General features: G+C 40.1%; 1 protein-coding gene across 1 annotated transcript in view; it reads right to left on the bottom strand.

Annotated features, from left to right (window-relative positions):
* LOC126161847 (MFS-type transporter SLC18B1-like) overlaps nt 1-22,372 on the bottom strand; it is a 62,987-nt gene that overhangs the window by 5,714 nt on the left and 34,901 nt on the right. The window contains exons 3-10 of the mRNA XM_049917952.1: nt 18,857-18,930; nt 17,712-17,859; nt 17,553-17,621; nt 11,711-11,828; nt 10,809-10,924; nt 10,500-10,690; nt 747-842; nt 499-667 (exon numbers count right to left, since the gene is read on the bottom strand). Of these exons, the coding sequence (XP_049773909.1) occupies nt 499-667; nt 747-842; nt 10,500-10,690; nt 10,809-10,924; nt 11,711-11,828; nt 17,553-17,621; nt 17,712-17,859; nt 18,857-18,930 (981 nt within the window). The remainder of the gene's footprint in view (nt 1-498; nt 668-746; nt 843-10,499; nt 10,691-10,808; nt 10,925-11,710; nt 11,829-17,552; nt 17,622-17,711; nt 17,860-18,856; nt 18,931-22,372) is intronic.

The following is a 22,372-nucleotide window of genomic DNA, read 5'->3' as shown; positions in this document are numbered from 1 at the left end:
CTCTGCTGTAAATACTGAGCCGTGTTCCGGAAGCCAATACCAAAAAACGTCGGCACCAATGACAAAGGCACACCCAACACCACGGTCAGTCCAAGAGCCGTCAGTGTACACAAAGGTACTATCGCAAAGATTTCCTCTTGTGGTTACAAAGTGAACATTATGCAGTCGGCTTGTTCTACTGCCCATCTCACTGTCTCTCTGATGAAAAATCTAACAGTATTACCACCCTAAGGATATCCGCTGAATGAGACCCATTCGGATGTCAATATATGTAGTGAGAGTAAATTTATTATGTGCATATGCATATATTTCCACTGAAATTATATCACTTATTTGATAGCATTTTTGCTTTGTATATTAGTACTAAGTGGAATATTTTCATTCTGTTCTCTTATGTACAGAACTGCTGAAATACAAGAGAATGAAATGAAATGAACTTACATTGATAATACAACTAAAATTAGAATTAAAAATACTTATATTATTCTTTATACTTACTACAAGAAGGTTAAGTCCAACAATGAACATTGTTGCATTTTTAAATCCTACTCTGTCATATAGAATACCAGCAGCAGACGGACCAATAAAAGCTCCCAGTGCAAATGTTGAAGTCCACAATCCAGATATCAAGCCATAAGTTTCCAGATTGTTAGGAAAGCCATATGCTCTGAAATAAATTTGCAAGTCAAATGAAAACAAGAAAAAAATTATTATGTATTATACATAACTTTTGACTATGCTCTTACATTGCTGTTCTAAGAGCATCTGTGAATGATGCCACCAGTTGTGCAGCTATCCCAAGGCCATGACACACAAGCCCCAGAATTGATAACCATAGAATTCTGAAAATATTAAACCGAGCTTAGAGTTTGTTACAGTGCCAACCCAGCAATGAACAATTTGCAGTCATGTGCATCATGAATGAAATAATACTTGTATACCATAAAAAGGTAACAGCTACACCATATTTGTACTAATTTTGCTATCATTGAATTGAATTTTATTTGATCCTGTAAGATTACATTGTGTACAGTAAATGCACATGTAATATAGGACATGTCAAAGAATTAACATTCATTATCACTTATTTTTCTACACCTTTAGCTTACATTTTTACATCATCGATAATGAATAACAGTATATACAAATTTAATGGCATAACTATTCTGCAACACTGTAAAACTTTTTCAATGAGATAGTCTAAGTTTCTTTGGAAAGTCATTGTGAAGTACACTATCTTGCAGGTTTTTAGGCAGACTTCTTAGTAGTCTAATACCAGAGTACTGGGGTCCTTTTTCTAGCATTGCCAGTCAGTGGGGGTATGCTCTGTACTTCATTCTTCCTTCTTGTATTGTGGGTGTGTACACTAGCATTTGTAATTCAGTCCTCACTACCTTTTGTGATGTACATTATTGTTTTGTATATATGTTTTTGTTGTTGTCTACAGTCCTGAGACTGGTTTGATGCAGCTCTCCATGCTACTCCATCCTGTGCAAACTTCGTCTCCCAATACTTACTGCAACCTACATCCTTCTGAATCTGCTTAGTGTATTCATCTTTTTGTCTCCCTCTATGATTTTTACCCTCCACACTGCCCTCCAATGCAAAATTTGTGATCCTTTGATGCCTCAGACCATGTCCTACCAACTGGTCCCTTCTTGTCAAGTTGTGCCACAAACTCCTCTTCTCCCCAATTCTATTCAATACCTCCCCATTAGTTATGTGATCTACCCATCTAATCTTCAGCATTCTTCTGTAGCACCACATTTCGAAAGCTTCTATTATCTTCTTGTCCAAACTATTTATCGTCCACATTTCCCTTCCATACATGGCTACACTCCATACAAATACTTTCAGAAACGACTTCCTGACACACCAATCTATACTCTATGTTAAATTTCTCTTCTTCAGAAACACTTTCCTTGCCATTGCCAGTCTGCATTTTATATCCTCTCTACTCCGACCATCAGTTATTTTGCTCCCCAAATAACAAAACTCCTTTACTACTTTAAGTGTCTCATTTCCTAATCTGATACCCTCAACATCACCCGACTTAATTCGACTACATTCCATTATCCTCGATTTGCTTTTGTTGATGTTCATCTTATATCCTCCTTTCAAGACACTGTCCATTCCATTCAACTGCCCTTCCAAGTCCTTTGCTGTCTCTGACAGAATTACAATGTCATCGGCGAACCTCAAAGTTTTTATTTCTTTTCCATGGATTTTAATACCTACTCCAAATTTTTCTTTTGTTTCCTTTACTGCTTGCTCAATATACAAATTGAATAACATCGGGGAGAGGCTACAACCCTGTCTTACTCCCTTCCCAACCACTGCTTCCCTTTCATGTCCCTCGACTCTTATAACTGCCATCTGGTTTCTGTACAAATTGTAAATAGCCTTTCGCTCCCTGTATTTTACCCCTGCCACCTTCAGAATTTGAAAGAGAGTATTCCAGTCAACATTGTCAAACGCTTTCTCTAAGTCCACAAATGCTAGAAATGTAGGTTTGCCTTTCCTTAATCTATTTTCTAAGATAAGTCATAGGGTCAGTATTGCCTCACGTGTTCCAACATTTCTACGGAATCCAAACTGATTTTCCCGGAGGTCAGCTTCTATCAGTTTTTCCATTCGTCTGTAAAGAATTCGTGTTAGTATTTTGCAGCTGTGGCTTATTAAACTGATAGTTCGGTAATTTTCACATCTGTCATCACCTGCTTTCTTTGGGATTGGAATTATTATATTCTTCTTGAAGTCTGAGGGTATTTCACCTGTTTCATAAATCTTGCTCACCAGATGGTAGAGTTTTGTCAGGACTGGCTCTGCCAAGGCCGTCAGTTGTTCCAATGGAATGTTGTCTATTCCCGAGGCCTTGTTTCGACTCAGGTCTTTCAGTGCTCTGTGAAACTCTTCACGCAGTATCTTATCTCCCATTTCATCTTCATCTACATCCTCTTCTATTTCCATAATATTGTCCTAGAGTACATCGCCCTTGTATAGACCCTCTATATACTCCTTCCACCTTTCTGCTTTTCCTTATATGCTTAGAACTGGGTTTCCATCTGAGCTCTTGATATTCATGCAAGTGGTTCTCTTTTCTCCAAAGGTCTGTCTAACTTTCCTGTAGGCAGTATCTATCTTACCCGTAGTGAGATAAGCCTTTACATCCTTACATTTGTCCTCTAGCCACCCCTGCTTAGCCATTTTGCACTTCCTGTCTATCTCATTTTTGAGACGTTTGTATTCCCTTTTGCCTGCTTCATTTACTGCGTTTTTATATTTTCTCCTTTTATCAATTAAATTCAATATTTCTTCTGTTACCCAAGGATTTCTACTAGCCTTCATCTTTTACCTACGTGATCCTCTGCTGCCTTCACTACTTCATCCCTCAAAGCTACCTATTTTTCTTCTACTGTATTTCTTTCCCCCATTCTTGTCAATTGTTCCCTTATGCTCTCCCTGAAACTCTGTACAACCTCTGGTTTAGTCAGTTTATCCAGGTGCCATCTCCTTAAATTCCCACCTTTTTGCAATTTCTTCAGTTTTAATCTACAGTTCATAACCAATATATTGTGGTCAGAGTCCACATCTGCCCCTGGAAATGTCTTACAATTTAAAACCTGGTTCCTAAATCACTGTCTTACCATTATATAATCTATCTGATACCTTCTAGTATCTCCAGGGTTCTTCCACGTATACATCCTTTTATGATTCTTGAACCAAGTGTTAGTTATGATTAAGTTATGCTCTGTGCAAAATTCTACCAGACAGCTTCCTCTTTCATTTCTCTCCCCCAATCCATATTCACCCACTATGTTTCCTTCTCTCCCTTTTCACCCATGACTATTAAATTTTTGTCTCCCTTCACTACCTGAATAATTTCTTTTATCTCATCATACATTTCATCAATTTCTTCATCATCTGCAGTGCTAGTTGGCATATAAACTTGTACTACTGTAGTAGGAATGGGCTTTGTGTCTATCTTGGCCACAATAAAGCGTTCACTATGCTGTTGGTAGCAGCTTACCCGCACTCCTATTTTTTCATTCATTATTAAACCTACTGCTGCATTTCCCCTATTTGATTTTGTATTTATAACCCTGTATTCACCTGACCAAAAGTCTTGTTCCTCATGCCACCTAACTTCACTAATTCCCACTATAACTTCAATCTATCCATTTCCCTTTTTAAATTTTCTAACCTACCTGCCTGATTAAGGGATCGGGCATTCCACACTCCGATCCGTAGAATGCGTTTTCTTTTTCGTGATAATGACATTGTCCTGAGTAATCCCCGCCCGGAGATCTGAATGGGGGACTATTTTACCTCCAGAATATTTTACCCAAGAGGACGCCATCATTCAACCATACAGTAAAGCTGCATGCCCTCGGGAAAAATTATGGCTGTAGTTTCCCCTTGCTTTCAGCCATTCACAGTACCAGCACAGCAAGCTAGTTTTGGTTAGTGTTGCAAGGCCAGATCAGTCAATCATCCAGACTGTTGCCCTTGCAACTACTGAAAAGGCTGCTGCCCCTCTTCAGGAACCACACGTTTATCTGGCCTCTCAACAGATACCCCTCCGTTGTGGTTGCACCTACGGTACGCGGCCATCTGTATCGCTGAGGCATGCAAGCCTCCCCACCAGCTCGCAAGATCCATGGTTCATGGAGGTAGGTAAATTTGTATATATACAATGATGAAAAAGTTAAGATACCTAAATTCTTGAAACAGTTTCTGCACATTTCAGAGGTCTTTCTTCTTAAAATGGTCCGAATTGCTTTTTTTTTGTAATGTAAACACTCGTTTTGTCTCTTGTTTGTTTGAGTTTCCCCCCACTGTAAGTATGGTTCGAAAAGTCCATGATACACTGTACACAGAAGGTTCTTGTCTGAATACTGTGATAGCTGCATCATTAAGAATATGACAGAGCTCAGTTTCTTCCAGACATTAATATTTTTTTTTCCATTTCAGTTCATTATCCACAAGAATACCTAAGAATCTAGCAGATTCTACTTCTTCCAGCCTTGTTCCAATAACCTCTAAATCCATGTCTAAAGCCTTTTCCTTGTTTTTAAACACTGCATACATAGTCTTTTTTAGATTTATAACCAGTTCATTTTCCAACAGCCATTGAGCTGTGACATTTGCAGATAAGTATGCTCTTCTCTCAAGCTGTTCCATATTTTGGTCACTATTTAGTATTGTCATGTCATCAGCATACAATATTTTCTTTTCTTCCTCCACAACACCTGTATCATTAACAAACACATTAAATAACAATGGCCCCATTACTGAACGCTGCGGCACTCCATATTTGATGGGTTTGGTTTCTGACTGGTATGAGTTTCCTAATGATACACACTGCTTGCAGTTGCACAAGTACGATTTTTATCCATTCACCTGGTTGCCCTGTAATGCCATAGTTGCTTAATTTTTGTGTCAGCATTTCATGGTCAATGGTGACAAATGCCTTTGAAAGATCCAGAAACATTGCAGAGACAACATTTTTCTCATCTAAGGACTGTAAAATGTATTCTGTTAGACTGGCAATTGCTGATTCTGTAGATTTACCCTTTCTGAAACCATGTTGTGAGGGTATGAGAATGTTATGTTTGTCCAAATAGTTAACTAATCTCGTATACACAAGCATTTCTAGGATTTTTGAGAAACCTGATATCAGTGAAACTGGTCTGTAGTAGTTGTGATCATCCTTATACCCTTTCTTGTACACTGGCACTACCTTCATTATCTTCAGTTCTTCTGGAAAAATTTCATCTCTGAAAGAACAGTTTGCTATGCTCAGCAGTGGTGATATCTCCTCACTTACCAGCTTTATTACATTATTTGATATTTCATAATCACCAGCTGATTTCTTGGACTTCAGTTTCTGTATAGTTTTTCACAATTCATCTTCCGTGACTGGTCTGAAGATCATAGTACTGCACGATCTTATTGGTTCCTTAATGCCCTTCTGTTTTTGACTATTTCTTTCCAATTTTAAGTTTTCTACTACACTGATATAGTTATCATTCAGTATGTTTGCTATTTCCATACCATCTGTGACCACTGTTGTCTATTTTAATTGACCTAATACCACCTTCTTTGTTTGACCCATCTTTTTCCTTTCTTTCAGCATTGATTGCATTCCAAGCTGCCTTTGCCTTGTTTTTTGAGTTCGTTATGGTTGTGTCAATTGCTCTTGCTTTGGCTTCTGTTATTGTTTTTCTGTAGTTCTTTTTTAACATTTTATAGTTTTCAGCTTCGCCCATCCGTCTCACATCCTGAAGCTTCCTTCGCTGTACCAGTATTTCACCGGTAATCCACTGTTTTTGATCTTGGTGCCTTTCTTGTCTATTTACTTTGGGAAATGCTACATTAAAATGGTACTTAATTGTTTAAATAAATGCATCATATTTTTCATTTACACTCTGGGCCTGTAGGGTTTCATTCCAGGTTTCCTTACTTAACATTGTTCTAAGGATGTTGATATTTTGTTCACTGATGATCCTAATTTCTTTGGTTGTTTGTTTTGGTTCGGATACTGTGTCATTACTTCTGTAAAAGCTGATTTGTTGTCCATGATGATCAGATATTTCTGTATGAACTACAAGTGACTCATAGTTACACATATTAGTAATTATGTTGTCAATAACTGTCTCACTTTGTGAAGTCACTCTTGTTGGTGCAGTTGTTACTTTCATGTTATGCTGTATTAACAATTCTTCAAAATCCTGTCTTATTTTTGTGTCTTTTTCCCATGTCAATGTTGAAGTCTCCACATATAAGATTTCTATTCATATTCACTCTCAACAATCTGGCAATTGTTTCAGAAAGATGCTAATACTGCCACATGGTGACCTGTACACACAAAACACTCAAATCCTGTGTCACTATACCAGCAACTTCAGTCTTTTTCTCTAGCTTTGGGCAATGTAGCAGCTTCACTGTTTACATTCATTGATAGAGTACCTTGATAATGGCAGATCAGGTAAAGAAAACAATAATGTAGTATTAGGTAACTTTAGTAGTTTCTATGGAAAGGCCCCATCACTAGTCTCACTTTCCAATGTTAACAACACCCACTGAGCACTAGGGGAAGACACCACTAAAACCAAATGTTAACAGCAATGAAATTCTCCATTCCAACTGGAATGTGTATCTGAAGGACAGGATTAATGCCAGTGGTGGAGGTGTGTTTACAGCTGTAATATGTGTGATAATATCTTGTGATATTAGTACAGATTCTGGATGTGAAATAATACAAGTGAAGATTGACAAAGGTGGATAAAATATGTTCATCACATGCTTTTATTGACATCTGCTGCAGTAGTAGCAGTGAAATGTTGAAGGGGAAACAAGATATCCCCATTCAGTGGAAGTTTCATTATAGGATTTCACCTGACAAGGGGTAATCAACAAAAGGTGTGTGTGTGTGTGTGTGTGTGTGTGTGTGTGTGTGTGTGTGTGTGTGTGTGTGAGAGAGAGAGAGAGAGATGGTGGGTGGTGCGGAGGAAAAGATGTAATAGAGGAAGTCAGATGTCAGACACTGGATGAAGACATATTGACAACGAGCCTCAGTGTAGGATAAACAATGAAGAAACTTCTACTCCAGTACTTTTTTCCCTTCTTATAAACCTGGCAATCCAGTGAGTTTGGAGGGATGGTCATGATAATTAACATGTTGGCAGTGGAACACAGGGGCTCCCCTCATGCAGTGGATGTCTACATTTATTACATAGAGGGTCCACCAAACAGTGGGAAGACGTGCACAAAAGGTAAACACTGAGAACACCTCATGAGTGTTGGGATGTAAGGCTTCAAATCACAACAATAAACCATTCTGTCATAGCATATCCCCCTCAAATGCCAGAATAAGGTCATAAGTATTAATGTGATCATCCTTACAGCCTTTCTGAACAAGCCCAATGAAATGAACACTGTGCGATTCCAAACTGGCATGGAGTTCCTCAGCAGTTTGAAGGATGAGGTCCCTCTGAAAAATGATTCCTTGAACCATATTTAAAGACTGGTAAGGAATAATGGGCACAGATGTTGCCAAGATGGTCACAGGCATGAAGGGCCACAGATTGGGTGGGAGGGTACTTTTTGATTAACAGCAAATTTTACCATTCTTACTCTGACTCCACTTTGCCAAACATGTATTCAATAGTTTCCACAAAAAGTAATAGCTTGGTGGCAGTGAACATGTCCATCAGTCCTGGTGCAGACCAGGTAGCAGGGAAAGGATTTCACCCCAAGCCAGCTAACCTGGCACTCCTCCCAGGGTGCAGCCAGGGATGGAAAAGCTGCAGGATCATAAACAGCAGCATTGAAAGGCCCACTGCTAACTAAAGCAACAGCCATAGAAGAATGGTATTTCATATGGAAAGCATCCACCCTGTACTATCCTGTCCATTCTGTTCACAGGCTCTCCCTGTGGGCACCATCCAGCCACAGCAAGGGCCATCTGGTATGCCAAATGTTGCTGAGAGTTTTGATGCTCCAGAATGAAAAGCAACCACTCCTAGGTACACAAGGGAGGCACCAGCTAGGGTGTCATTAGTATGATCCTTGTGTTGTCAGGAGGCTGAACCAAATGGGTAAGCAACAATGTGAACACATGGACTGGCTACTGTGCTGGCTATATGGTGTTAAAGGACAGTGGCATCGAGGAAAAGATGGCAGAGGCAGTAAGGCCACACACAAGGTCCTAAGTAAGGTGGTGTTACCAGCTGGCTCACTACTGAGAGGAACATTAGAAGGTCAGGTCAAACTGCCAAGGGGGACTAAAAAGGCCAAAAAGGGAAGATGAAAGAGAAATAGCAAGAGAAACAAAGCCACAGGGATACCAAAAACAGGGAGGATAGCTGGGCCCATGTAATCAAGGACACCAAGAGAAGTGAAAGTGGGGAGAGGGAAAATAGTGGGTACAGGGAGGGAGGGGCATGGGGAAGGAAATGCAGTCCAGCAAGGAAGAAAGGGCTGTTATAGCTCAGGGCCCCATGTGTGCCAAACATGAACTCTGAAGAGCTCTGAGCTCCATCAAGAGGTAACCAATATATTGCTTTCTCCTCCATGTGTCTCACATCAAGACGATAAGGATAGAGGGAGGGTCAGGATCACATGGAGGTTTACCAGAAATCTTTCTTCCTGCAAATAACTTGATGAACAGGGAAAGGGGGGGACTGTAACAGTGGTACAGAAAGTGTGCTCCACCACACACTATAATGTTACTTGCGCACTTCTAATAATTGTTTTCTATGGTAAAGTTTCTTGGTCAATGCAGTTTCAAAGTAGGCCTATTTAATCTTCAAAAACAAATACAAAGAAAATTTTGCAGAGTCAACAGTTTAACAGTTAGTAGAAACCTGTTCAACTACTTAAGACATATTTCACTAGCCAGTACATTTGTTCTCATAGGCAATTTATTGTAAATAATATTCTTTGCTGGATAGCATGTGATACACACCAACATAAAATAATATACAGAATGTGACATGGGTCCACTGTTATGCTGCTATGGATCTATGAACATTTTGATGCTAGTGATCTTCAGAGATGGTATTCAAATTGCTGCCTGATGAACATTGTTTTAGATATGTTGTCCATTACATCAATGCACACCTGACATCTGTATGCTAATGAGCATCTAACACACTCAAAACAGCCATGTTTCTCACGAATAATGGTTGCAGTTTTAGCAAAATCAGCAATCAGCTCACCTGGCGTATTTTCTGTGTCTTGTACACTAGAAGTGTCATCTCCAACCATAAAAATAAATTCACAAGAGTAGTGCCAGTAGATGATGCACACAGTACTGCCCCTTCCCAATCCAACAGTTGGGAAGAAATCTACAGTATTTTTTGGTATCAACAGTTAATTTGTGGTGGGGCCACACAATGTTGGAACCATAATCACTGCCTGACTTTTCATGGAGAAAGGTACTATGATTTCCTGTATTTTCCTCACAGTAAAATGAAATTGTGTTGATCATATTTCAATGTCAAACAATGGGAGGTCCAAGTTGAAAATCAATTTCATAATATTTCAATGTCAGTGTATTTCATGTGAAGGAATAAAAGCAACCGAACATCAGCCTGCATGAAGTTCAGAGTTTAACCTTTCAAGGACCCTAGCAGAAAAATGGTGCACTAGCAACATTTCTGTCACATTTGAAGTGTTCCTTTGTACCTCCTCTAAATATTTTAACTTTGTATACATGGTTATCTACACCCTGTGTAATTCTGCAATCATCTACAGTCTGTAACATGGCATTTCTGTTGGTGGTAATAATTATTTGTTTAACAATAACTTCATCTGACTTTCAAGTGGAGAAAGTTAAGTATTCTAGGCTATTTACCATATATTTCCCAAAAATTTCTGAATTTTTCTGAAATAAGGAAATAAATGAAATTGAGTAAACAGTGACATATGTATCATTTAAGTGTAACTGTTTAAAATTTAGTGTATGACTACAGTGGTAATGTTTTACTTACGTGTCACATGGAATGAAAGGAGCAGGGCCAATCATGCTGAAGCCAACCATTATCATAAGGCATCCAATGATGGTGGCAATCTTAGGCATCAGGAAACGATCACACATCCAACCCCAGCAAGGAGCAGTTAGTGCATACGTACCACCATTGATGACAAACATGAGCCCCAGAATCACAGGGGAGAGGTTGAACTGCAAAAATTAAAAATGTTTGAACAAATTTTTGTTAGTACTATCAGATTTCTAGAATGCTCATTTAAAAGCTCACAGTCCTCATCTAATTAAATGAGTAGTTGCATTAAAATCATACATTTCTGAGATGTGGTTCCAATGTAGCTTGTAAGAAGCCAATGCTCATTGATGTGACAACAATGCTTGAAGCTGCGAGCATAACTCCTGGTATCTTCAAGACTTGGATCAGACCACCTGTAAGATATGAAAGTTTCAGTAGTCTTTCCGGTAATACCAACAGGTTGTGTGTGTGTGTTTCGCAAAACAATGTGTAATTTAAGAGTAGAATTCATTTTATTTTCAGTAATACTCAACAACTGTCACTGGAAACTACTTTTAGTGGCTGTAGTTCCAATGGAGTACTAAAGACTTTCACATTGTGCATCACTATTTCTAATAAACTGTCTTTCATAAATAAATATGTTCCATAAAATATAAAGCTAAAGTATATTTTCTTGAGCAGGATTCCAACTGACAACTTTTTTAATGAGAATGTTTTGCCTTTTACACACTGTCACACAGACAAACAACCACGAAAACTTTTCTCAAATAACTGGAAAGTAAAGAAACTGGTATATTCCTCCCTATGACTGTCAAATGTAGCAATAAAGCGTAAACCATCATCAGAAACACAACTCTTTCTTCATGAAAGAGTTCTGACCTATCATTTCTGAACTGTAGCTGTACAGTGCTTGCTTAATTGTCACTGAACTCTTGCTCTCTAATTTCCATTAATCTTTGCATCCCTTTGTCCTCTCATAAGTTGGACTTAGTTTCAGTGATTTGTCTTTTCTAACCACCCCATTCTACCCTCCTTTTCTCCCAGAAGAAAGTAGTAACTATTCCAAAAGCTAGCATAGTTTTTTTTTCTGCTTCTGTTTATAAGCAGTTGTTTGCATTTCATCTCCTGAATTCTATGTAATTTTAGAGTTTTCTTTAATCAGATTTCTTTTTGCACAGAGTGTTTGTAACTGGTTTTACCTTCATGTTTGTCATCAACAGGAGAATCTGAGTGTCCTGGTAGTACAAATGCTGTCATCACTGCTGACATGAACAGAGCAGATCCCAACACAGCAAATGGAGTTGTATAACCTCCAAGCTGAAATATATAACATAATTTTAGTATCCATTATGTAGTGTTCATGAACTTTTGATATTTTCAGCTAGTACATTCATTGTCTATCACTTAACATGGTTGTAGTATACACTTACCAGCACCTGCTGAGCCATTCAATAAATTCATTCAGTTTCAAAATGACAACTTATAAATACCATTTAGAGGTAACCTGGATACAAACTGAATGTGTATAACAGCAATTTAGAAATTAAATTTGCACTTGGTTTCCAGGGTGCCACACAAGAACACACCTGACACTGTATTTCGGGTACATTCTTTGATTGCACCCTGGTAATCAAGAAAGTTTTTTATTCATATAACTTATGTTTCCATTGATCATTTCATGATGCAGTATGAAGGTCAAATATGAATATAAGGAATGTGTTCAAGAAGGTTGGTTGGTTAGGAGAGGGCACAAAACAGCGATGTCATTGGTCCCATGATCTAAGGTGACAGAAACAAAGGGAAGGCCGACAAACAAAGGGAAGACCAACACAAACAGCACAGTCCAGTGCAGTGCAGTCCAGTCAAGGGGAAGAAAAAACACGCAAAGAGAGAGGTAAAAGGAATGTTGTGGCAGCAGGAAGAGGAAAGAACAGGAAGAGATGGGGTGGGGGGATTGGGAGAGCACAGATGCTCCAGAAATGGTACACCCATTGGGGCACTAGCACCACCATCAACCAGTCCAAATCCTCACCATACTGTGATTACAACACAATGGTGACAACACTGGGGGAAGAAGATACACAGAAAGGGGAAACAAAACTGCACAAAAGACCTGGCTGGCACAGGCAAGGCTGAGGCCTTTATAACCAATGCCAACATTGAGGGACTCAAATTCAAGGACTTACACCTGACAGGACAAACCACTTTGACAAAGAAAATCGAGGACAGACTTAAACAGTAAGTTCAACCACTAATACCTGAGACAGGGATGTTAGGAGGACGTATTTAGTGTGAAGGGATAAAGGATGGGAGCAGTCCAGCAAAATATGGATTACCATGAGGGGAACCCCACAACAACAACAACAACAACAACAACAACAAAAAAGGGGGGTGGAGGTGGGAGCTCTGTAGATTCCCAGCAGGAGAGGCAGAGGGAAGAATGCCATATGGTGGGAGTCTCCATAGTCTCATAAGATTCTGTCATTGATTGTGGAAAAAGGGGATCTGCTGCCAGAGGGGTCACAGAGAATGGGGAATAGTTCCTGAGATTCGAGAGCCCAACTGAGCCAACAAGCCACCATCCAGTCTAGTAATTCTCAAGGGACAATAGTGAGACTGACTGGCCAGTAGCCATCAAGGTATGAGGGATCCTCACCAGGCTTAAGCATGAACCAAAATACTGTCTCTCCTGAGAGGGAAAACATCCTGTAGGCAAATATGGTTGAACACCTGAAGGAGATAATAATGTTGTTGAGGAGTGAGTGTTGAAGCAACTGGTTGTTAATGGACTCAGGGTCAGGGCCTGAATCACGGCAAGAAGACGAGGGCCAGAAGTAGTTCCCATTCAGTAAAAGGACCATTGTAGGAATCTGCCTGACAAGGGAAGCTTCAGCCTGCTGCTTCCTGAGGAGGAAGGTTGATGGATAGGGGGCTGATGACACTGCCATTGCAAAACAGGTCACAAGGCATTCTGCAAGAACTGATGGATCTGTAAAAAGGCCATCTGGAAGGCCAAGGCTCAGAATGGAAGCCTGCTGCTTACAACAGTTTAGGGTGCAGAGTGTACCTCACACCCATGACAGAGGGACAGAAGACCCTAGGGAGGAGCAAAGCATCCCCAACACACCCACTTGCTCTGTTAGGTAATGGGCTTTGATGCCAAGACATCCATAGGAAGCAAGACCAGAAGAGGATGAGTGCCAATTTAGATGTGATGTTGCAAGGCATGACAATGATTATGTATGGCAGTGGCAATGGCCGTGCTCCACCACAGAACTACCTGACAGTGAATGGAGACCATCGAGTCAGTAATTGCAATGCTGCCAGCATGAATTATCTTACTGGATAGATGACGAATGACTTCATCAATACAACCTGTTGATGGAGACAAATATGACCTGGGAGATATACAGAGGACACTCAGCAAGATGGAAAGCCCAGTGGGGTAACCAGGTCATTGGGAGGTGGGAAGAGAATGAGAAATGAAGTGGTCACTGTTGCAGAGGTCATGTGGTGGCCACTGGAAGGAAGGAAGGAAGGAAGGAAGGAAGGAAGGAAGGGAGCAAAAGATCAGTGGCAGAGAAAGTGCTGTATGCAGAATTAAAATGAGTAGTAGTATCATCATCAAGAAGGCAAAGGTTGTAGTTCACAAGAAACTTGTCAGTGAGGAGCCCCCAACCAGACCTAAAAGCACTGCCCCATAAAGGGTGAGGGGCATTAAAATCCCCGAGTAGGAGGAAGGAAAGTGAGAGTTGCTGAAGGAAGGCAGAGCAGCAGGTGTAAGTGGCCTGTCAGGAATGGGAGAGAGACTGCAAACCATGACTGCAGAGTATTAGTGGCCCAAAAGCAACTTCTTTCAGTGTGGCATGAAGGGGGATCCATGTACTAAAAATGTTGGTATGGATCAACATGTAACCACCACCTGAAGGCCTCAAAGGGCTGACCTTGTTCCAACAGGAATCATGGACCCCAGAAAGGGTCAGCGAGTGATCGTCAGTAAAATGATGTTCCTGGAAAATGACAAGCTGCAGAGTAAAAGGAAATAAGATATTTAAACTCCAGGAGGTGATGGTCATATCCATTACAGTTCCATTGAATAAGCACAGAACAAGGATGCAAATGGGTGGTGAAGGGGCTGGGCCCTATTACACTGCCAGGTCACCACCCATCAACAATGATAGGGTGACATCCATAAATAAGATTTGAGACTCAGGTTGCAAGGGGGAGACAGCATCTCTGGGGTATCAGTAGTCCCAGTTCCTCCTCCTCCTCCTCCTCCTCCTCCTCCTCCTCCTCCTCCTCCTCCTCCTCAGGTCGCAGAGGGCAGGGCATGGAGGGAGTGCTGGCTTCTGCAAGATCCAGAGTGGCTGGGAGTGGTGACATCCTCTTGCAATACAGTGACTGAGGCTGTGTGCAGTGGTTGGTAAGAGGGGAGAGAGACTTTCATACATTGTGTTGATCTGGCATCTACACTAGTATCTCCATCAATAAGGTCATTTGAGAGGAATCTTTGGCAACCAGGTTAACTAGGAGCAGCATACAGGGCCAGGAAGGAAACAGAGTGGGTGAGCGTGGGGCACATTGGCCAAGTTGTGATAGCAGGTCTCCAGCTGGCTGATGCTAGGGACAGGGGTTCCAGGAGGAAGCTCCATCAGGCACCAAAGGGGGGTAGGACTTCTCTGACTGGGTAAGGGGAGCAGCACCCAGAGGGGAGAGCTTGGGAAATACAGGGGAACGGGGAGTAGGCAGGAGGGGGAATGAAGTCCATTTCAGATGACCCTCAGTGTAGTATGAACTATCAAGGGACTTCTACTCCTGCATCTTCCTTTTTTCTTATAAACTGGGCAGTCTGGTAACCATGGAGAGTGAAAATTAACACACATGGGCAGCAAAACACAGGAGCTCCCTCATGGAGTGGGTGCACATTTCATGGCATAGTTTGTCAGTCGTACAATGGGAAAACATGGCTCAGTACTAGCACTGAAAATGGCCTCTCCCTCAAATGTCAGACTAAAGGCTTCAGTATCAGTGCAATTGTTTTTACAACCTTTCTTAACATGCCAAACAGAATGAACAGCCTGTCATTCCAGATTGGTCCAGAGCTCATCGGTTTGAAAGATGAAGTGCCTACAAAAAGTGTCTCCCTGAACCCTAATCCAAGACTGGTGAGGAATAATGGACACCAGCACATCACAAGCATGAAGAGCTGCAGAAGTTTTGATGAACACCAAACCTGACTGCACCTTACTGAGAGACTGATTCACCAAACTTATCTTCAATATTTTCTACAAAAAATAATGGCTTGGTGGTCGTGAACATGTCCCTGTCAGCCTAGTGCAGATCAGGTAGTAGGAAGCTGGCAAGCCTGGCCCTCCTGCTAGGGTGTAGCCAGGGAACAGAAGACACAGGGTCATAAGAAGCAGCATTAAATGAGCCATACAGCAGAGAAGAATGGCCAGACTTTTGGAGGTTGATATGTTTCATATGCAAAGCAGATACCACTTACTCTGATCACAGGCCCTCCGTGGATACCACCCAGCCACAGCAGGGGCTGTCTGGCTTGGCAGCTGTTTATAGCTCCAGTGCTCCTGAATGGCAAGCAACCACACCTAGGCATACATGGGAAGGCAACAGATCAGGTATCAGTAGTGTGATCCCTGTGTTGTCATGGAACTCAGCCAGAGGGGTATGTAACAGCCCCACCACAGTGGCTGGCTAAATGTGCTGGTGACCTAGCAGGTCAGAGGGGAGCCTATGGTGGAAAAAGGAAGAGGGGTGGGAAAGGGGAAAGCATCCTTGCTGAAGATGCTAGGGAGGGAGTTCTTTCCTAAATAGCTCACAATATGGAGATAGAATTTAGAAGTGGAGATGAAACCCTAAGACGTACCAAAAATGTTTAAAAGGAAGTATGAAAGGAAAATGCAAGGGGAACAAAATTTGGAAGGAATACAAGCAGATGGCTAGCCAGGTCTGCACGTAAGAACACAGGGAGGGGCATTGGGAAAGAAACTCAGCTCAGGAGAGCTGGGAGGGGGGCAGGCATGTTCAGAACACAGTAGCCCTTTTAACACTGCTTTTGTGTTAAGGCTTAATGAAGCAAAGATAACTGTAATGAAGAGTAATAGGAAGCAGATCATCATCCTGCTAACCATCAAAACTGGGGAAGCCATAGCAGTAAAGTTTAATTAGTCTGCAGCCAACAGAGAAACAATACACAAAATGGTTGAAGGGAGAGTGACATCATAAACAAGGTAATGAAAGGGAAGAAAGCTTTCTCCTATACAACTGCTCTGCTGGTGGAAAATATTGGCATGAAACTGTAAAAATAGTTGCTGATATTTATGTATGAAAAAAATCATGTGAAACAAATGCTGAGAGAGAAACTATTAAAGAAGAAACTTTAAATGTTTGAAATGCAGTGCTATGAAGGAATGTTAAAAGCAACTTAGGAGATGAAGGAGAGAGATTAAAATTCTAACATTTTACTGATTATTAGGCAAACAATACTTCTGCCGTTTAAGGTTGGATGATGGAACTAGTGATGTTCTGTTAAGGAACCATTTCAACATTCACCTGAAATTATTTAATCTAAAGCCATGGAGAAATAAATCTGGTTGGCTGAGTGAGAATTTGAACCCTCATTCCTTTAAAATGCACTAAATGACTGATTAACTACAAAATGTACTGGCACTTAAAATAATAGGTGAGGAAGCACTCTGTGAAAAACCCTTGTTAGAAGAATGTGCAGGTAACTCAGACCCAGTTTGCTGGAGGTATAACTGTTGGGCCAAGGAAGTTTGGTAACGTGTTCCCTGCAGTCACTGGTTGAAATCAATGGTTTCATATAATCAACTGAAAACATGAAAGCCAAGGAGAATGTGAGCTAATTTGCACCACTTCATTTTTATAGATTTTTAAATGCACAATGCACAATATTGCAGAGAACTGAGAATAAAATGCAAGGTTCATAACCATTGTGAAAAAGAATGCTCTCAATAAGATCCCAGAAAGCCTCAATATTTAGAAAGAGTAACATTTTACCTGGTAAAGAGCTCCTCCCACAGTTGGTCCGACAATGAGACCGAGACCAAAGAACGTTTCCAGTGAAGCCTATAAAAATTGAAACTTTATTTCCTCGAAGTTAGTATAATAAGATAAATTTATAGAACTTCACATCTTATGTAAAAATTTTGTACTCACAAATGTTGTGGCGACATTGTTTGGAAATTCTTTGGCAATTATAGCAAAACTTGCTGTCAAAAAAGCAGCATTTCCAAGTGCTTCAATTATTCTAATCAGAAACGACAGCACAATGAATGGATAGTGTCCGTTGACTTTGTCCAGCAGGCTGCAAACACAATTGTTAAGAATTCAAGCAGATAAGTAATGGCAACATTAATCAAACAGTGGCAACATTAAAAACTCAAGTACTTTCATGTCATACACAACTGTTTGCACACAGTATGAAAATATTACCTCATTTCATTAGATCTGAAAATATCGAGTATGCATAATATAAGGAAACTATGAAGGGGAGAGGTAGAGGCAGAAACTGAAGTTTTCAGTGCTCTTCTTTGACAAACTGAGAAAAGGAAAAATAATAAAACTATTCCATTCCTTATGTACAACTGCAAGTGGTAGTTTACCTAGCATTCAATGTCTTTTGTGCAAGAATACCCACAAACCAGAGTTATGGGCTCTAGATAACACGTTTGTATAGAATTTTATAAAACAAGTTACTATTTTAATGTCTTTAAAGATCAGAAATATTTTTGGTTTTCCTTGAAGATGAACATATGTTAATACTAGTCACTCATCTTCAGAGAAGTTTGTTGTTTTGTAAATGTTTTTGCTTGAGCAGTATACATATTTTCAGGACTCAGCCCTTAGCAAAACAATTTATTTTTTATCCTATTTGGCTATACATGTTTCAGTGATGTTACATTTTCATTAGTGGGGCTTTCATTATTCTACTTAATAGCACACTTATTGAAGCTACTTTACTTCAAAAGTTATGCAACAGTGTTAACAGCCAAATATACTACTAACTATAACAGAGGAAACTAGTTATGGTGTAAACATGTACAGGTAAACAAATAAAAACAAGAAACTGTGTTTTTATCAAGACATAATACCCAAAGTATAGCAGTCTTCTTGCACAGAGAATCTGCAATCTTACAAGGAACTTTATGAAATGCTGAATATGAAGATGAAAAATTCCTTCATTACTTAAGTTCAATTCTGAATTGATGTTGCTGTTTCTTGAAAATATAGAAATTCCTTAGTGACAGAGGGTGCCAAAAAATGAAAGATGGGTTCTGATTTGACATTGCTACTACACTTACCCAAATAATATAGCACATGTGCCTGTGGTAAAAATTCCACCATTGAACATATACTTTGGTCCTATCCTGTTGAGCTGCAAAGAAAGAAAAGGAGCCGAAATATAATGGATTAAATTGACAATTACAAAACTGTAAAATTCATTTGGGTGCCTTAGTTATAAGTATATATGGTGTAAGTTTTTAGTTTGGCAAACATCTAGGTACCTTAATTTGTATCCAATAGAACGATATTTACATCTCCATTATGAAAGTGAATAATACAACCTGAGTAAGGAAAAAGCATTCTCCTATTTAGAAATGAATTTAACTACTCCTAGGATTCAAGCAATGTCAAGTGATATAAATGTCATGAAATTATAAAACCTGTGTACATTATTGTGTTTAAATGATCCCAAACAGGGCTACATCAGTGAAACTTCTTGGTTTTCATAATGACAAAGACTTACACGGGATGCTCTCAGAGAAAATGTGCAACAATCTCTATGGCTGATCTGTGGAATTCTGTTATATGCATACTTTGCTCTACTCACACCTGCCCTTGGAATTCTACTATGGGGAAATTAAATTGGTGCGAAAACTAGATTTAAGTTTTACAATAAGGCATAGATATTGTGGGATTTGCACTGTCAGAATTTTGTACAAATTACTTTAAGGATCTTAATATTAAATGAATGTCAAAATTTTCCACTAAGACTTATTTAAACTTTTCCTTTATTTCATAACCAGTTCTAGTTTTATACCATCATACAGCTATTAGCTGTAAAGAAAAGCCCACTATATTTCCAGTATGAAATGGGATCAGAATGGTGTGAAAGTAAATGAATTAATGGAAGTTTAGTTACCTATAATCCAATCACCATAAGAATAAACCTGATGTAAACATTGCACTATGTATTCTTCCACTTTGCTGGAACCTCATTGGATTTCCATTTCATGTGGGACTGCAGCCAAGCTGTCTCTAGTACTGTCAAGTATGATGGTGAAAGTACGTTTTGTGCTGTGCAATATGCGAACATCAACTTAGCAATAATACAGAACAACAGCTTTACCAGCACATTTAACTTTGACAGTGCTGGCCCATCAGCTGGTACAACTAGCCTGCAGTGACATGGCCAGCTGAAGTTCACACACAAAAAGATACTAACAGAGGAGCAATACAGCTTCAAATGTCATTTAATTTTTAAGCAGAATGAAATAATACACTGCAACTCTCCCACAATATTTGTACTATTGTAATTAAAAACAAGAATGATGAAAATGACCTAACCCCAGGTTAATTTTTCTGCATAAGCTGTGTGTTACGTAAGAGTATTAAAGGATATCACTGTGTAGTTAAATATTGAAGCCACTGAAGCTATAACTTAGTTAGCCATCTGGTGATCACTTAGCTCCTTCCTTATCCGAATCAGAGAAATACATTGCAGTTCTGGAAGTGTCACCTGCAACATTCATTCATAACAAGCCTATCAACAACAGAATCCATGAAGCCAACCAGGCATAGCATTTTCTCTTCTTCTTATATGACGAGCCATTCTATATCCCACCAGTGTTTGGCAGTGATGTGTGAAAAAGCTGTGCATGTTAGTTCCAGTACGTCTGGCAGCTTAACAGTCTTGTTAGTTCTCAGGCCAAATCCTGCAGCTTGGCTCCAGGTAAGTTCTGTTGGGTTCATATTGTAATGGTACAGTAGGAAATGTAAAAATGCAGCATTTGTATGATGTGCTCAATACCGTGAAAATGATTGTTTTTCATGTTTCTACAATACTTATCTGCCTCTGTGGTATAAGATGGACACAGTCCAAACAAAGAGGATTTGGTTTTTCATTTTTGCCTTAAAAATTAAATTATCTTTTCTTCATTCAAACAACTATTAAGAACAGCCTTTCGTAACACATCGATAATTAAGAATTTGTATTTGAAATGGAAACAAGAATTTCACATCCAAATGTAATTAGAAACAAGAAGACCTGCATTATTCACAAAAATGATGAGTTTTATAATTATGAGCTGGGGGGCTATTCCAAATTGAACGCGAAAAAAAAAAATACTACTTACCAGAGTTGCTTCACATTTCGTAAAGCTACCTACTGCGCTACACCTTCAATCTGTTTCTTTGTATACTACAGTATACAGGATGTTACAAAAAGGTACGGCCAAACTTTCAGGAAACATTCCTCACACAAAAAGAAAGAAAATATGTTATGTGGATATGTGTCCAGAAACACTTACTTTCCATGTTAGAGCTCATTTTATTACTTCTCTTCAAATCACATTAATCATGGAATGGAAACACACAGCAACAGAACGTACCAGTGTGACTTCAAACACTTTGTTACAGGAAATGTTTAAATGGTTCAAATGGCTCTGAGCACTATGGGACTTAACATCTGTGGTCATCAGTCCCCTAGAACTTAGAACTACGTAAACCTAACTAACCTAAGGACATCACACAACACCCAGTCATCACGAGGCAGAGAAAATCCCTGACCCTGCCGGGAATCGAACCCGGGAACCTGGGCATGGGAAGCGAGAACACTACCGCACGACCATGAGCTGCGGACAGGAAATGTTCAATATGTCCTCCGTTAGCAAGGATACTTGCATCCACCCTCCGTCACATGGAATCCCTGATGCGCTGATGCAGCCCTTTTGAATGGCGTATTGTATCACAGCCATCCACAATACGAGCACGAAGAGTCTCTACATTTGGTACCGGGGTTGTGTAGACAAGAGCTTTCAAATGCCCCCATAAATGAAAGTCAAGAGGGTTGAGGTCAGGAGAGCGTGGAGGCCATGGAATTGGTCCACCTTTACCAATCCATCAGTCACCGAATCTGTTGTTGAGAAGTGTACGAACACTTAGACTGAACTGTGCAGGAGCTCCATCGTGCATGAACCACATGTTGTGTCGTACTTGTAAAGGCACATGTTCTAGCAGCACAGGAAGAGTATCCCATATGAAATCATGATAACGTGCTCCATTGAGCGCAGGTGGAAGAACATGGGGCCAAATCAAGACATCAGCAACAATGCCTGCCCAAACGTTCACAGAAAATCTGTGTTGATGACGTGATTGCACAATTGCGTGAGGATTCTCATTGGCCCACACATGTTGATTATGAAAATTTACAATTTGATCACGTTGGAATGAAGCCTCATCCATAAAGAGAACATTTGCACTGAAATGAGGATTGACACATTGTTGGATGAACCATTCACAGAAGTGTACCCTTGGACGCCAATCAGCTGCTGATAGTGCCTGCACACGCTGTACGTGGTACGGAAACAACTGGTTCTCCCGTAGCACTCTCCGTACAGTGACGTGGTCAACGTTACCTTGTACAGCAGCAACTTCTGACACTGACATTAGGCATATCGTCAACTGCACGAAGAATTGCCTTGTCCATTGCAGGTGTCCTCGTTGTTCTAGGTCTCCCCCAGTCGCGAATCATAGGCTGGAATGTTCCGTGCTCCGTAAGATGCCGATCAATTGCTTGGAACGTCTTCCTGTTGGGA

This window comes from Schistocerca cancellata, chromosome 2 (genome assembly GCF_023864275.1).
Source record: "Schistocerca cancellata isolate TAMUIC-IGC-003103 chromosome 2, iqSchCanc2.1, whole genome shotgun sequence".
Taxonomy (NCBI): Eukaryota; Metazoa; Arthropoda; class Insecta; order Orthoptera; family Acrididae; genus Schistocerca; species Schistocerca cancellata.
This window is presented reverse-complemented; position numbering and strand designations above follow the sequence as displayed.